This window comes from Carcharhinus amblyrhynchos, chromosome 10, assembly GCF_965287045.1.
Source record: "Carcharhinus amblyrhynchos chromosome 10, sCarAmb.v2.hapA, whole genome shotgun sequence".
Lineage (NCBI taxonomy): Eukaryota > Metazoa > Chordata > Chondrichthyes > Carcharhiniformes > Carcharhinidae > Carcharhinus > Carcharhinus amblyrhynchos.
Window position 1 is genome coordinate 74,406,860 of NC_137333.1, and position 17,952 is coordinate 74,424,811.

Sequence of the window (17,952 nt, forward strand, 5' to 3'; positions counted from 1 at the left end):
CCACAAATATAAATTCAGGTGAGATTAATTGTTAAATGTAAAATTGGCACTGATAGTTTTTTTGCTTAATCAGTGGTATTAAAGAATATGGGACAAAAGCAGGTGTACAGAGTTATGCTACAAATCAGCCACGATATCACTGAATGGCAGTGTTCCTTCATTGTTGCCAAGTCAAAATCCAGGAATTCCCTTCCTAATGGCATGATGGGTGTTCCTACATCACATGGACCGCAGCAGTTCAAGAAGGCAGCTCACCACCACCTTCTCAATGGCAATCAGTGTTGGCTAACTAGCAACGCCCACAATACCATGCACAAATATATAAAAAATAGGCAATTCCGTTCCTATATTCCGAAAAGGTTTACTCATTTAAACATGCATCCATACTATGAGCTGTCGAAAGAGATAATATGCAGGGTAATTTAAAAAAAAACTTGAATGTACTTATTCTCAACAGAATCATAAACTACATCAACGAATCAATCAACACCACTCTTTTATTGCTCAAAAACATGCTTACAAAAGAATTTTAATTTATACTGCTTTCATTCCATTTAATGTGCACAGGTTCAAAGTGTATACTGAACAAAACATTGTCCAGTGCAGGATATTATTTTGAAGTGAAGCATTGATGCTATTAGACATTGAAGGCTTGCAAGCATGCTTGTTGGCAAAAATACAGTAAATATGCACACCTGCTATAATGTTCACGTGATCAACACATTATTGAAATAGTAAGTACAACAGATGCACATGTTTACAGCCATTTCTGTCCAGTCCATGCCTTAGATCACCGAGATTAGTCCCAGCTTACATGCAACAATTTCTCCTTTACAAACTGTAGGTTTACAGTTACAGTCCTTACTTTAAAATCAGTACTATGTTTTTGGCTTTTATGTTACATATTACACTGAGGTTTAGTGTTAATGAACACTCTTTTAAACAGACTTCCTATAATCCAGCATATTGGCCAAAGTTTTACCACCTCGCCCATTAAATGAATTGGATTGGGTGAGGGGCGGACAATGGGGAGGTCCGTTGGCCTCGGGTGACATTTTGCGGATTCTGCATGAACAAGGCTGTAAAATCCTGCCCACTGTGTTTGTCACAGATATAACTTAGTTTTGTTCTCTTCCTGTCGGCAATAAATATATTTTATATGGAAAAACGTGTCTTTTTTTAAAACTGTTGGTGTGTGGTCCAATTAAATATTTCAGCAGTAAGCTTCTGTGTGTTTAAAAATAAAGGTTATCTATTTTCACATGTTTACCCCTCGTTAATGGGATGACACTCACTCAGTCTCACACACACACAAAAATTGGATACAGATAAAGGTTGTGCACTTTTACAGATTATAATTAATTCAGTCTTTGGTTTATGATTTCTGGTTGGCCACATGACATGCTTGAGTTTTCTTGAACGGATTTGATGATTTAAACTTGAATTGAGGGCTTTGCAAAACCAAGTGTTCACAATATGTTGCAAGGTTTATGTAGTTGAGTACCTAGCAGGTTGTTCTCAGGTGAACTTTGAAACTGAACAGATTAAATACTTTGGCTGCTTGATGACTTGCAGCTAGTTTCAGAATTTGTTTCTCAGGCAAGCTGTTGATTGGTGGTTCAAATGACCTGCTCAGTCGTAGGGTAAATAGTGTGCAGTATCTGAAACCAGCATTGATCACAAGTCCATTAGGTTAACACTTTTGAGGCTCATTCAGTTTAGTTTGGACAGGGAGACCACTATTATAAGGGGAAGTTGATAGTTTGAGTTTTGATCTTTCATTTTGTTGAGTATAAAACATGGAGGTAGCCAGGCAGACTGGAAACTCCAGTCTTTACTTGCTGGCCTATCCTTAAACAATGAGATGTGTGAATTTCACAAATGGTTGCAGGGTACCCTCCTCAATATCCATATTTAATTAGATGTTCACCAGAGACTTGATAGTGTCTTTAGTCTAAATGCCAAGTCACTTGATTTGTGATAGCCATGTCAACAATGTGTTTTTAGGTCCAATTTTTAACAGTACTGAGAAAGTTCATTACATGACACATATGTGAATGGGCATGACACTTAACATGCTCCAATATTTAGGTGAACAATGGTAAAACCCAGCAGAAGAAAAATTGCATGCCTTTGTTATATGTCAAATATGTGCAGTTATGTGACTAGAAAAACAAGGAGTGGAATCTTATCAAAAATGGGCAAGGTGGAAGAATCTGACTGAAAACCGGTGTTTTTCTCTTCAGAGAGATAGGATAGTTTTCCAGCCAGATCTTAAGTTGCTTCTTCAAAATATATGGGAGGACGGGGAAGTGTGTTTCATGCCATCATATTGAGGCTTAAACACACCAGCAAAGCCTGGCTGCGCAAAGCAGGGTGCCATTTTTAAAAGGCGCCCCGATCAGAGCAAAAAAACCTCACCCACACCTCACCACGAAGGCCCCAGGGGCTCCCCACTCCTTGATCAAAGTCAGCATCGCTACCCCCTCACCACAATCAAAGACAGTGTCCATCTGCCCCCTGCCATCAAAATGGCATTTGCTCCCCAGCCCACAATCAGTGCCAGTATCCCCTGACCTTCACCAACAGTCACTGCTGATATTGGTCCCTTCCTCTCATTCCAAACTCCCAACAGACATTGGACTCCTGCCCCCTGCCCCTCTCTGCCAAGCAGTCAATGTTGGCATCAGACCCCCCACCCTCCAACACCAAGTGTTGGCGGCATCTGATCACCCCACCAAACAGTCAATTGGCCGCCAGTCCCGTGTGTCAGGCCATGGGCACTGAATGCCACCTCTTCCCAAACCACATTGGAGATCATGCTCCTGGGTCATCTTCCCTCCCGAGGATACAGGATGGTCTACCTCTTCTCCACAGCATCCAGCAGGCGTCCGAGCTCACCTTTCATAAACCATGGGATTAGGTGCCATCTTCTTGGTGTGACTGGCTGAGAGTGTGGGGAAAGCATTTAAATTCACACCCTTTTGTTAATGACGCACAGGTGTGGCCACTTTCCATAATGGTGTCTTTCACTTGGCAGCTCTCTCAGGGCATTAAACATCTGTAGATTGTAGTGCAGGGCATGCTGAACAGACCAATATGAATCAATCCATCGTTCTCAACAAAATGGGAGAGGTTCAGACTAATTTTTCGGGCGAGTTTGAAAATGCAATCTTATGGCACTCAGTACAAAGCAAAGTGTCAGGATGTGATTTTCGCCAACTGGAGAGGGCATGGAGTCTAAGCTCGCCAGTGAAGTTGGCTGTTGAGCTCCAAGAATGACATTGCACAGGCACCTCATCTCCCACGGTACTGGGCGATCTCCTGTTGTCCCCCCATTGCAGAGTCCCCTCCCTCCATCACTGATTGCATGGGGTGGGGGAGGCAGAGTTACCTCCCTCCCCAGTCGCAGATTGCCCCCACAAGGAGTTCTTTCCCTCCCTGATACCTCCCCCCCCCTCCATGCAGAGATCCCCCTCTCCATACCCGATTGCGGATCAACCCCACACAGCAGGGTTCCACTTTCCTCCCACACCTGCGGAGGTCCCCAGTTATTAATCTCTGGCTCTGGCTCCACCCCCCAGGATAAACCCTGGCAGGGATGGTATCCAGGTGGACACTGCCAGGCTGGCACTGCCCCACGTTCACTGTCCAGCCTTGCCCCCAACAAGCCTTTTGGCTTCAATGGCCTCTGATCCCCCTTGCGAGGCCATCCCCGGAGACCATACATGATTCTTGTCAGGGAGACCCTTGGCTGGTAAGTTAGTAAGGGTAAGTGAGCCTGGACGATAGAATCCAGGACTCATACAAAGCATGTCATTAACATTTAAATCAATTTTGCTGGCCAAACATTGCCAGTAAGATCAAGGGAGGCAAAAAACAGGGTGCAAACTTGATTCTTCACCTCCCACCCGATTTCTCTACCTTGCCTCACCAAATGTCGGGCAGGACAAGGTCATAAGACGGTGTCTTACCTTCTGGGAAAATTCTGCCCAATGTCTAACGTTAGATGTGATTCCATGATTGGGCAACATCTATTGAACAATCCTGAGTGTGCTAAGAGTTACACCTACAACCAATTTAAGATTGCAAAGCCTGCAAAGTAGCTTACTTAAGTTTGCTAAAAGCTAGAAGATAGCAGAGTTTGGGACAAACTTATGTTAATAAATGATAGAATGTGGGAGACTAGCCAGGAGCATGTTGGAATAGTTGAGTCTAGAGATTGCAAAGGCATGAATAATGGTTTCAGCAGCAATCGACCTGGGACAAAGTCAAAAATGTTATGGAACTGGAAATATGAAAAAGTGTACAGGACTCGACAATGTGTGCAGGAGGTTACCAACATGATAAAGAAAGAGTTTGCAGCACTCCTGAGTTATTGGGAAAACAAACAGAAAAGAAACTAACAACTGTCACACACATAGAACGATGAGAAAGAAAACTAACCATTCAAGAACATGGCTTTCTTTGTTGGGAGGCCAACATATTTGTAACTTGTTTACAAATAGATGGTGCCAGATCATTAAAAGCTTTGAAGATATCTATGGAAAAGATCGAGGAGTGATCAAAGTGTTTAATAATAAAATTCTGGAGCTGGGCAATAGGGAAAAGATCCATCAGGCGAGAACTTTGAAGAAGCCACAAATTTCGAGAATAAATAGAATCTTGCATAATGTTAAGAAATATGGATGCAAAAACATGAAGGAACATTAGTAGAGGACAATATAATAGTTGAACGCCCTTGCTCCTCGCTGTTTTATGACACTGCGGCATAAAACTGATTCAAGTTATTTTGAATGTTACCTGTAAACATTGATACTTAAAAGCAAAATTATTCTAAAGAATATGTACTGTAATCTGCTCAAGACAAACAAAACATGCTTGGATGATTAACGGGAGACTGCACTGCATTCAATAAAGCTTTTGTGTAACATACCTTTAACAGTTTTGAAGTTGGACTATGCTAAGCATCAAAAAGAGATACTGCTGCTGGCTGAAATTTTCCAAAGCGTACAGACATTTTCCATGTTTATATGTCGCAACACTTGTATTGGAGATTATCTCTACCTTTAAATCTTTTTTCTTAGAGTTGAGAACATTTGGAACATACAGGTTTACCATCAGACAAAAAACCTAGTCATTCCCTTTGTAAGTGATTTTAAATGTTCTTAGCTCAATCCATTCCCCACCACAGTTTCCTTTGATGATATCAGTATTATATATTTGCAATGTGCATACTGAGATAAAGGAAGATTACAGAAACCCCAGACATAAGTACAGCTTTTAAAAATTTAAGAAACTGGTTTTAATGTCATATCTGGAATATTATAATCTCCAAATGTTTTTCTTTACAAAGAATGGCAAACATGTGCAAACTCCAGTACAGGATGAGGTCAATTGGCTGCTGATGGAACTCCCAACATGAGTTGAATCTCATCAGCGTGCGCGACATTTGTTCCTTTTTTCCATCTCTCTTTTAAACAGAGGCACATTGTCCAGTCCAGTTTATGATGGTTAACAAGTCTTTTGTTCCTTCTCATATGTGTCCAGAGATAATTTGCATATGGGGGGATTGCAACTGAGACCTATCCTTTTCTGTATTTGTTCAGGAAATGTGAACATCATTGGCTGGGCCAGCATTTATTGCCTATTTCTAACTGCCCTTAAACTTCAGAGGGCATTTAAAAGTCAACCACGTTGCTCTGAATAAGAACATAAGAACATAAGAAATAGGAGCAGGAGTAGGCCATCTAGCCCTTCGAGCCTGCCCCGCCATTCAGTAAGATCATGGCTGATCTGTCGTGGCTCAGTTCCACATTCCCACCCTCTCCCCATAACCCTTAATCCCCTCTCTTATCAAAAACTCATGAACCCGCTTCTTAAAAATATTTAGCGAGGTAGCCTCCACCACTTCAACGGGCAGAGAATTCCAGAGATTCACCACCCTTTGAGTGAAGAAATTCTTCCTCAACTCCATTCTAAACCGCCCCCCCTTTATCTTGAGGCTGTGCCCCCTAGTCCTACTGTCCTTTCTGAGCAGGAAGAGTCTCTCCACCTCTATCCTATCCATCCCATTCATCATCTTATACGTCTCAATGAGATCTCCCCTCATTCTTCTAAACTCTAACGAGTACAAGCCTAGTTTATTCAGCCTCTCCTCATAGCTCAACCCCCTCAACTCCGGCATCAGCCTAGTAAACCTCCTCTGCACTCCCTCCAAGGCCAAAATATCCTTGCGTAAGTACGGCGCCCAAACCTGCACACAGTACTCCAGCTGCGGCCTCACCAATGCCCTATACAGCCACAGCAAGACCTCCCTACTTTTATATTCAATCCCCCTCGCTATGAAGGCCAGCATCCCATTCGCCTTCCTGACCACCTGCTGCACCTGCAAGCTGGGTTTTTGCGACTCATGCACAAGGACCCCGAGGTCCCTCTGCACCGTCGTCTGCTGCAGTTTTTCTCCACATAAGTAATAATCCTTCCTACCATTATTCCTACCAAAGTGGACCACCTCGCACTTGCCAACATTAAATTCCATGTGCCAGTTCCTGGCCCATTCGCCCAGCCTATCTAGATCCTTCTGCACACTCTCCACACCCTCCGCGCAGTTTGCCTTTCCACCACTCTTGGTGTCATCAGCAAATTTCAACACCCTACACTCGGTTCCCTCCTCCAGATCATCTATATAAATGGTAAATAGCTGAGGCCCCAGCACCGACCCCTGGGGCACTCCACTAGTCACCAACCGCCAATCCGAATAGCACCCATTGACCCCCACTCTCTGCCTCCTATTTGACAACCAATCCTCTATCCACGCTAACACCCTACCCCCAACTCCATGTCCCCTGACCTTCTGCCATAACCTCTTGTGAGGTAACTTGTCAAACGCCTTCTGAAAATCAAGAAAGACCACATCCACCGGCTCTCCTCTATCCACCGCCCTGGACACATCCTCATAGAACTCCAGTAAATTTGTCAGACACGATTTCCCTTTAACGAAACCGTGCTGCGTCTGCTCTATGAAGCAATTCCCCTCAAGATGCCTCGCTATTTCCTCCTTGATGACGGATTCTAACATTTTACCTACAACAGACGTTAAACCAACCGGCCTATAATTCCCTGCCTTTTGCCTGCCACCCTTCTTAAACAACGGCGTAACATTAGCCGCTTTCCAATCTTCCGGCACTTCCCCGGAATCCAGCGACGTCTGGAAAATAACCACCAAGGCATCCACTATCACCTCCGCCATTTCTTTCAGAACCCTCGGATGCATTCCATCCGGTCCTGGGGACTTGTCCACAATCAGCCCCTCCAGTCTGTCGAGCACCGCCTCTCTAGTAACAGTAATGTCATTAAGACCCTCCAGTCCTACCACCTTTCCATCTCTAACAGCCGGCAATTTATTCACATCCTCCTCCGTGAAGACCGAAACAAAAAAGTTATTCAAGACCTCAGCCATATCCCCATCCCCTACCACTAAGTCCCCTTTCTCATCCTCTAAGGGTCCAACGTTCACCCTAGCCAGCCTCTTCCTTTTTATATATTTATAAAATCTGGAGTCACAAGTGGATCAGACCAGGTAAGAGTGACAGACTTCTTTTCCTAAAGGACATTAGTGATCTAGATGGATTTTTCCGACAATCGACAATGGTTTTGTGGTTATCATTAAATTTTTAATTCCAGACTTTTACTGAATTCAAATTCTACCATCTGCCATGATAGGATTCAAACCTGGGCCATACCCATGCCTCCGCATACCTCTTATAAATCATCAAAACCCTAAAATGCAGAAGGAGGCCATTCGGCCTTAGTCTGCACTGACAACAATCCCACCTTGTCCCTTTCCCCGTAACCCTAAATATTTACCCAGCTAATCCCTCTAACCTACGTATCCCAAGACACTAAGGGTTGATTTAGTATGGCCAATACACCTAAACTGCACCTCTTCGGACTGTGGGAGGAAACGGAGCACCTGGAGGAAACCCATGCAGACAAGTGGAGAACGTGCAACTCCACACAGACAGTAATCCAAGCCAGGAATCAAACTCAGGTCCCTGGAGCTGTGGGGCAGCAGTGCTAACCACTGTGCCACCTTGTTGCCCCCATGTCTGTATTGTTTGTAAGTGAGCCATGTGTATTCCAAGTCCAAGGTTAACAAAGCAGCTACTGAAGTGGTCATGGATAATAAGTGGATCATCATTGAGACATTCTTAGTAGGCATTCACATGAGATGTTGAGTGAGACAGACAAGTTCCATTCACAGCATAAAGCTATGGACATTATGGGGCCCCCATTTAGGGCGATGTAGTATCTGCTTTGATTGCTCAGAAGACGAATTGCCAAGTTCCAAGGGTATGGAACAAAAGAAAAGAAACATAAGGTCCACAGTCAGCTCAGCAATGTCTAGATAGAGAGCCAGAAGAAATAAATGAAAGGTCTTCCCAGTCTGAAATGGGTCAGATTCAGAGAAAAGGTTCAGCAGAAAAAGTTGTTAGCCCGATAACAAAGTAATATGATGCATTTTACGACATTCTCTATATCACAAGGAGGGATTGTAAATTAAAACAACTTGACAATTTGTACTGAAATTTATCACACTGCAGTTCAATTAACGAATACTCTGGAGAAGTACATTGGAGGAAGATTATGGTACAAAGTTCATGTTGTATTCCCCCCAGGGTACACCATCATAAAACTAAACATTGAGCAAGAAAGGAATGCTCATCATAATCAGAGACACACAATCCATAAACAGGGGAGTGCAGTTACAACAGTTCCAAAAGAATAGTTCATTGCTCTTTCCAACCCTCAGTAGCCCAGTGTGTTACATGCTGATACTAGAACAAAATATATTTTAGTTTATTTGCACATCATTTCCCTTTGCATTATTGTGCTAAAAGACTCAGAAAAGAACAAGTCAGCAGCAGGAAGTGATGAAATTAGTGTTTAATACCAGTCTTTGTTTTGTGACTTGGTTTGGTGAGTGTTTCACTACTCACACCATCAAGCACAAAGCAAGAGTTGTTCATTTTTTGTGCAGCACCACTCTGAACTGCATATCCCAGCAGTATTGTAACTATTTTATTTCAAAGCCAAAACAGCAACAGAGCATTAACGATAAGAAATGAATGAGAAAATTCCTTTCTGGATTAAAGTAGAATGTGAAAGCTACGTTTAAATTAGGGTTCTGGCTTTCTGTTTAGTGGTTTAACGTCCAATTGAAAAACACTTTCTTAGCTGTCAGCTAAGAAATTTCTTCATTGACCTCCTATCTCAACACTTGTCTCCCCTCTCTCCATTGCCTAGGTCAAAGGTGAAGTCTGGTATTGATCCAGATGTACATTTACATGGACTGACTGAATATGATTGGAAAGGTGAGTCTTTTTGCATGTTGTAGTAATGGTTAAGACTACAGATTTACCCTATTGACTGACCTTGTGAGTCACTTTTGATGCTACTAGTCTAACAGCAGCAGAACTCTGTACAGATGATAAACTGAAATAGTGCCAGCTAGAGTGCACTTGGTTCAAATCTAGACAAAGTCAAGCTGGTGAAGCCACTCGCTTGAATTTAATCCATTTTGCATTGTGTTAGTAATAAGTAAGACAACGCTTGTCATGAGCCCTTCCATTTTTTAAAAAACCTCAACAAAAAATAATCAAAGGCAGCGACCCTTCAGTGGTTCCACTGAATTGGCTGAAATGGCTTCCACTCAAGCCAATGGAAGATGTAACATGCAGTTATTACTGATGAATTTGAACAATAATATTCTGGAACATTTTGATAATACACTTGCTGACTGGCCAAGGGGACCAAATAGAGAAAAGGGAATAGAATTCCTAAAATGCGTTCAGGGCTCCTTCCTCAGGCAGCATATGAGTAGGATACAAGATCAGAAGCACTGGTGGATCTAACTAGTTGAAATAAATTATGTTTGGGAGTACTGAGTATATTGTAGTAGAGTTAAGCTCTCATTAGAAAGAGAAACTAGAACACTAGACTGGACTATGACTGCTTTAGAAAGCTGAGCAACCTAGATGAGGTGAGGTGGAAGCAAAATGACACACAGTACTGCACAGCAACAGTGGGATGCTCACCTATTTCCCTTGTGCTCATTGACATGTAGTAGTTCCCTTTTGAGTAAACCTTCAATCTTACAATTCTCATTCTTTCTGTCAAAATTCTTCCACGGCTTTGCCCTCCCTATCACTGTAATCTCCTCCAATGGTAAAGCACCCAGGATCCCCGCATTCCATCAATTCTGGCCTTTTGAACAAGTCCAATTTTAATAGCTCTACCATGGTGGTTTTTCCTTCAGTTGACTAGGCCCTGAGCACGAGAATTCCCTCCTTCTGGGGTGGCACAGCAGCACAGTGGTTAGCACTGCTTCTTCACAGCACCAGGGACCCAGGTTCAATTCCTGGCTTGGGTCACTGTCTGTGTGGAGTTTGCACACTCTCCCTGTGTCTGCGTGGGTTTCCTCCGGGTGCTCCGGTTTCCTCCACATTCTGAAAGACATGCTGGTTCAGTGCATTGACCCAAGCAGGTGCTGGACTGTGGTGACTAAGGGAATTTCACAGTAACGTCATTGCAGTGTTAACGTAAGCTTTACTTGTGACTAATAAATAAAATAAATCTGCCTGTCCCTTTACTTCTCTTTCTTCTTTGGAATGCTGTAATGAATATGGCTCTTTGACCAAATTTTTGGTCACCTGGCCAAATATTTCCTTATGTGACTCAGTGTCAAATATTGCTTGATAACACGTTGAACTGTCTTGCGATGATTTATTATGTTAAAGGTGCTTTAAAAATGCACATTTTTGAAAGAAAATGAAAATTGAAAGTTGAGACGGGGCTACACAAGGTTAAAAAAAAGAGTACACAGGGCACATTGTGGTGGAGGGTGCATTGATGGAGGGGTGGAGACTGTTGTCAGGCCAGTAAACCTGGAAAAATGTCCTAAGAATTTAAATGCGGAGCTTCCACCAGGCAGCCTATTTGATTAGTTGGGTGTCTTGTGTGGGAAATCTGCATGACAAGGCTAAAGTGCAACAGGTACCTGCATCGGGGGAGTGAAATCATTGGGGTGGTATGGGGGCAATGGTAGTCCAATGAAGGCCTGAAGAGGTTCCAATTGGAAGGGGCAATAGGAAACATACTTGCTCCTCTTGGCCCCCAGTAAGTGCTGTAAACGTATTTTCCTCTTCAGTTCAGCCCAAGGTCTGGGAAATGCAAGCTGTGGTTATGGCTTAAAATGAAGGTATGCAACTTCATGATATTTAATGACCAGCCCCCTTTTCATAAGTGGATTGGTCACCATCCCTCGTCCTATCTCTGATGGAAGTGGAAGTAGGCAGACTTGAGTTGGATTTAATTCCTGTTCCACATTTTTCCACTTTAACCACTTACTCAATCCCAACCTATTCATTTTTGTAATTAAAATTCAGTTCAAAATATCTTACAAATATATTCATAAAGCAAAAATTCTTAAGTACGAAGTTGGATAAGTATGATGTGTAGATAGGGAATAGCTGCTATTCCTGAAGCATAATACAAGTCATCAAGGTATTCTGTATTCTATCTCAAACAAAATTATGATTGAGACACAGATATGACTTCTTACCTCGATTATGTACAGCACCACATTTTTGTAAAAGCAGTAAAGGATGCACTTTGTCACTCGGATATAACTCCAGGCTCCATGGACTAATAAAAGCTTTTCTAAATATGAAAACTAAAAGAAGAAAAAAAGCCTTTATCAATACCACACAGAATTTTTTAAACCACACTAAAGAGCAAATAATGCATGGAATGATTAATTCACTTAAAGTTGCTCAGATGCTAAAAATATTGTAATGTTCAAATGAAAATCAGGTTTACAATATCAAAGATCAACACATCACAATTAAAGTATTTCCTCAGTGTGGTAAACCTGGAACTTATGCCACCCACCAACCCATAACCCCAGCCAGCTAGGCATATTTTCAGCAGGATGTGCACACAAATTATGGTGTGTGGATAGGCCATTGCTTTCCTGCTGATCCTTGATTGATCTCCATGAGATGGAGGTAAGGAACTCACTAGCCTGCCTGCCCAGAGGCCTACTGAGGCCTGTGCGGACAATTAATGTCCATTTAAGGACATCAACCCACTTCCACTGCTGTAACACGCTGAGCAGTGAAAGGTGGCCAGAGTGGGCAGGCTGTTTTTTTCATCAAAGTCATTGAGAAGGCAGGAGGGATTGGGCATGTGCCCTGTGTACATCAGGGGCATCCCCTCAAGATTGTACCTCCACTCCTTTGTGCCTTCCCCCATGGCCACCTAGAATCTGCATTCCCCACCATCGGCATCTGATTCCAAACCCCGCTTCCCCCATTCTTGGGTGCTCAATTATTCTCCTCAGCAGCCCCCCCTCACCTCTACCAAAAAGGCCCCACTTATCTTGGTGTGGTATCCACCACATTTCTTGGTTGTCCTCCTTGTAGTCTCAGAAAGGGCCCACTACTTTCTTTTGACACTGCTGTGAACGGGAAAACTGATTGCCAATCTGTTCGGCCAGCAGTTCTCAAGGCAGGACTTCCTTCCACTGAAGCATTTAATTACATGGTGAAGAAAATAAGAGCACCAATAATTTGGTACCAAGTTTTAAATAACTTCTTGCTTGATAGATGGAAGCTGAGTTAATATTCCTTTCTTCTACTGAGGAGCAAGAATTAATGAGAAAGAAAAATGCAGCTCAGTAAACATTTACCAGAGCTGGAAAGGTAGTGAATGAAGTCCCAATGGCAATAAGTCAGCTAAAAGCCACAGGTGAAAGGGAGATGGACTGAACATATCATGTCATTGTCTAAATTCCACTATGTCAGAATGAAAGTTCTACCTTCAACTTGTTTTTGTCACCCACATTATTTATTTCAAAGGTTGATTAGCTTGTAATCAACTTTTCTTTTGGGGGGGGGGGGGGGGGGGGGTGGTGGTGGTGGTGGTGGTAGGGGAGGGGAAACAATTATCCTCCTTGGAAAATTCAGCCCCTGAAATCATTCTGATATAGTGGAATTTAAACTATGACATGATGTTTTCAGCCCACCTCCCTTTCACCTGTGGCTTTTAGCTGACTTATTGCCACTGGGACTCCATTCACTACCTTTCCAGCTCTGGTAAATATTTATTGAGCTGCATTATTCTCTCTCATTAATTCTTGCTCTTCAGTAGAAGAAAGGAATATTAACTCAGCTTCAATCTGTCAGACAAGTTATTTAAAGCTTGGTACCAAATTATTGATACTCTTATTTTCTTCACCATGTAATTAAATGCCCATCGTTTATTTCAAAACTACCCACAAACACACTGTAGATTCTGTAGTGTGTCACTGCACAATGCACGATCTAGAGTGTTCCTTGAACAAAACATGTGATGAATAGCTAACTTGACAAAAGTTGGTGAGTAACACTCTTGGAGAGGTGACAGGGTGGCAAAAGGAGTGGAGAATTAAGTGACATCAGTTTGAGGATATTTCTGGCTATCAGAGATGGCAGCGAGTTATCACATCACCAAGTCTGTAATCTGATAATCGGTGTTTTCTGGATGATTCAAAGATTCCAGGAAGCTGCTGAGATTTACTGAGCCCACAAGTCAGCTCGATAGAGTTTGCTATAAGTAGAGTGGTCCTGGTTGGACTAGCAGTGAAGAATGACAAGAAAAACTCTCAAAAATGTGTCACAATAAATCACAATCTCTTTAAATGGTAAGGTTTTTTTAAAAATACTATTTTGATTATGGTTTGCTCATACTGTCAGTCAAGTACCCTGCCTTCCCTCCTCCTAATGTGGAGATGCTAGCGTTGGACTGGGGTAAACACAGTAAGAAGTCTCACAACACCAGGTTAAAGTCCAGCAGGTTTATTTGGTAGCAAAAGCCACAAGCTTTCGGAGTGCTGCCCCTTCATCAGGTGAGTCACTTGACAAAGGGGCAGCGCTCTAAAAGCTAGTGGCTTTTGCTACCAAATAAACCTGTTGGACTTTAACCTGGTGTTGTGAGACTTCTTACTATGTCTCTCCTCCTTGATAACATAACTTGTAATAGCCACAATTTCAAATAAACCATTTGCTTATGTGACCATGTTAACTTCCATAGTTTACAAATGGAGAAGGAAATTGACCAAATTCAGTGCAGCAGCAAAATACTTTGACTGCATTTTGCAGAAGATCACATTTTACAAAGAATGAAGGACATTTTTGATTATGGTTAAAAAGACAAAATATTTAAAGCCTCTAACCTGTGCTATGGAGTAATCAGAAGAGTTTGTGGCTTGCAGGCCTTCATTGCCACTAATCCCCACACCAACATGCGCAGTCTGAATCATCCCCACATCATTTGCTCCATCTCCGATGGCCAAGGTGATAGCATTAACATGGTTTTTCACCATGTCTACTATTTCTGATTTTTGGAGAGGAGAAACTCTGAAATGAAATAAGATGTAAATCACTAAGATACCTTTAGATCTACAGGTTTTTCTGCATGCATCAAATACTAATATGTGGCAGCATTTTGATCAGATGATCAATGACATGGTAACCAATCTGGTTAAGGTGACCAATGATACTCATAAAAGATTGAGCATCAAGTATTTTGCAGTTCAAAAGGGCACAACCCCAAAAGGAGAGGAAAGAACAAATTTTGGCACAATTCCAATGTGCAATGTCTTTGCACATATCATCATGGAGGTAAGCAAGTTAGAGGCCTAATCATGTGATGCTTTAAATGTGCAGGAATGGGGATAGGGTAGAGTGAGGAGGAAAAGAGGTGGTAACAGTGGAAACACAATTATAAATTGAAACAAGATTCCTTTACTTTTAGCCCAAAGGAATAACAGATGTGTGCAGGAATAACAGATGTGTAGAGTATAGGGCTAACGGTAGGACTCTGAATAGTGTTGACGAACAGAGGGATCTAGGTGTATGTGTACATAGATCCCTGAAAGTTGGGAATCAAGTAGATAGGGTTGTTAGGAAGGCATACGGTGTCTTGGCGTTTATTGGTAGGGGGAGTGAATTTAGGAGCCGCAGTGTCATGTTGCAACTGTACAAAACTCTGGTGTGGCCGCACTTGGAGTATTGTGTGCAGTTCTGGTCCCCACATTATAGGAAGGATGTGGAGGCATTGGAGAGGGTGCAGAGGAGGTTTACCAGGATGTTGCCTGGTATGGAGGGGAGGTCCTATGAGGAGAGACTGAGGGATTTGCGGTTGTTTTCGTTAGAAAGAAGGCGGCTAAGAGGGGACCTTATTGAAACATATAAGATGATTAGAGGTTTAGATAGGGTGGACAGTGATAGCCTTTTCCCTCGGACGGAGAAAGCTAGCACGAGGGGGCATAGCTTTAAATTAAGGGGTGGTAGTTATAGGACGGATGTCAGAGGTAGGTTCTTTACCCAGAGGGTGGTGAGGGATTGGAATGCCCTGCCTGCTGCAGTTGTAAATGCGCCTAGTTTGGGGGCGTTTAAGAGATCCGTGGATAGGTTTATGGATGGAAAGGGATTGGTTTAGGTTAGAGGGTCATTGCTTTTTAATTGGTTGGCGCAACACTGTGGGCCGAAGGGCCTGTTCTGCGCTGTAATGTTCTATGTTCTAAAGTAAAAGCTGTTCTGCTATAAAACCAGAAATACAGTGATATTAAAGAAAACAGTTGACCCAGCAACGATTAATGTTATTCATAAAATGATATGAAGGCAGAGGCCAGCATACCAGAACAAAAGTTTCCAAACTGCTTTAGCCAATAATGCCTAGTGGACTTTATGACTAGTGGACAACCATTGGTTGGACTTTAACCTGGTGCTGTGAGACTTCTTAGAAGTTTGAACACACAGGATACAACAAAGGCTACGGAGCCCCAACAACACTTTGGCAGTAGTGCTGAAAATGTGCTGTAGAATTAGCCTTGCCCCTAGTCAAGTTGTTCCAGTACAGCTGCAAGAAAGTAATCTATATAACAATGTAGAAAAATGCCGAGGTATATCCTATCCATAAAAAGCAGGACAAATCCAATTCTGTAATTAATGTTGGTCTACTCTCAATCATCTGCAAAGTGATTGGAGCTGTTGTCAACAGTTCTATCAAGGAGTATTTACTCACTGTTGCGCAGTGTGGTATCTGCCATGGCAACTTGGCTCCGGACCTCTTTATGGCCTTAATCCAAGTACAGACAAAAGAACTCCGGAGATGGGGTGAAACTGACTGCCCTTGACATCAAGGCAGCATTTAATTAAGTGTGGCATCATGGAACTCTGGCAAAATTGAAGTCAATGAGAATTAGGGACAACTCTCCACTGTCCGGAGTCAGATCTAGCCCAGAGGAAGATGTCTACGTTTGCTGTAGATTAATCATCTCAGCTCCAGGACATCATTGCAGAAATTCCTCAGGGTGGTGCCCTTTAGCTGCATCTTTAACTGCCTCATCAATGATCTTCCCTCCAAAATCAGGCATGAATTGGAGATGTTCACGGCTGAATGTGCACTGTTCAGACCTATTCGTAACTCTTCAGAAAATGAAACATAATAAAATCCAGGAACTCCCTCTTTAGTAGTGGCTATGCTACAAGGACTGCAGCAGTTCAAGATGGTGGCACTACCATCTTCTCAAGGGCAATTAGGGATGGGTAACAAATACTAACCTTGTCAGGTGATGCCCTTAGCCTGAGTGAATAAAAAAAATGTACCAACAGCATATTCTCAGCATTCAGGTACTGAATGCTTAGAAATAAAAACAATAGCTAGTTCAGTTTTCATAAATGGCCCATGCTGGCAAGAAATCCAAATGTCATCCATCAATTAGTCCCTGTCCTTGTCCTTGTAACTGATAATATCTTTTGAAGATTACACAAATGCCAGAGTTTTATGAACTGCATTCCCAAAGCCCCAGTACCAGGTCACCAATCATGATCCTGTAAACACAGTGCAGGACAACACAAAGAAAACATCAAACACTATGTGTAAATGATTCATTCAAGGAGCACTCTTATCTCAATTATACACATCTTCACAGTTTTTAGTAACTTTATATCAGCCTGGCTCAGTTTGCAGCAATCTCACCTCTGAATATCAAGATTTCAGGTAGAAATCCCACTTCAGGCTTGAGCACAAAGGTCCCTGCTGACACTCCACAGCAGAGCAGAGGGAGTATTGCAGTATGAGAGGTGACAGATCAGACATTAAACTAAGACTCCATTTGCATACTTGGGTAGACTATTTCAAGGAAGAGCAGGGGAGTTAATATTTACCCCTCTCCAACATCATAAAAACAGATCATCTTGTCATTCATTACCACATTGCTGTTTGTGGGAGCCCGCTGTGTTAAATGTGGCTGCCACATTTCTACATTACAATCAAACTTCAAAAGTAATTCACTGTCTCAAAGTGCTTTACAGCTGTTCAGTGGCTATGAAAGCACAATATAAATGCAAGTCTGTTTTCTTTACAATTTCCAGATAAAACTACATCTTGACTACTCAGGTATCTCAACGCGTTAAGGTTAATTATTGAATTGACTGTAAACACTTTCAAGATGTGTTTCACAATTCACTTGATGATTGTTTTGACATTCTTCCAGAACATCTTGCCAACAAGGCCAAGTTCCAGTCCTCTTCTCAATCATGGTAAAACTCACTCTGGCCCATTTGTGCCTGCCAGTGTGAAAGAACTGCTGTTTAAATCCGAGTGTAATTATATAACAACAGACCATGTCTACTGCCTGTGTATTTATACGGGAATTTTTAAACGTGTCATATGCCTGGATGTTCAAAGGCCATTTGACTCTACCAGACACCAAGTATCTGGTATCAGTCTATCCCCAAAGTGGAAATCTGGACAAGCCACATGTCCAGTCAGTGACATATGCTGCATGTTTAGGGCTTTGTTCTGTATCCTTTGGAATAGATCATCTGACAGACAAGCAAG

General features: G+C 42.4%; 1 protein-coding gene across 3 annotated transcripts in view; it reads right to left on the reverse strand.

The window, feature by feature from the left end:
* The window catches only part of atp8a2 (ATPase phospholipid transporting 8A2), a 443,947-nt gene that overhangs the window by 117,741 nt on the left and 308,254 nt on the right, over positions 1–17,952 (reverse strand). For all 3 annotated transcript variants that reach the window (XM_080197362.1, XM_080197361.1, XM_080197363.1), the window contains exons 26-27: positions 14,279–14,462; positions 11,627–11,737 (exon numbers count right to left, since the gene is read on the reverse strand). In XM_080197362.1, the coding sequence (XP_080053488.1) occupies positions 11,627–11,737; positions 14,279–14,462 (295 nt within the window). The remainder of the gene's footprint in view (positions 1–11,626; positions 11,738–14,278; positions 14,463–17,952) is intronic.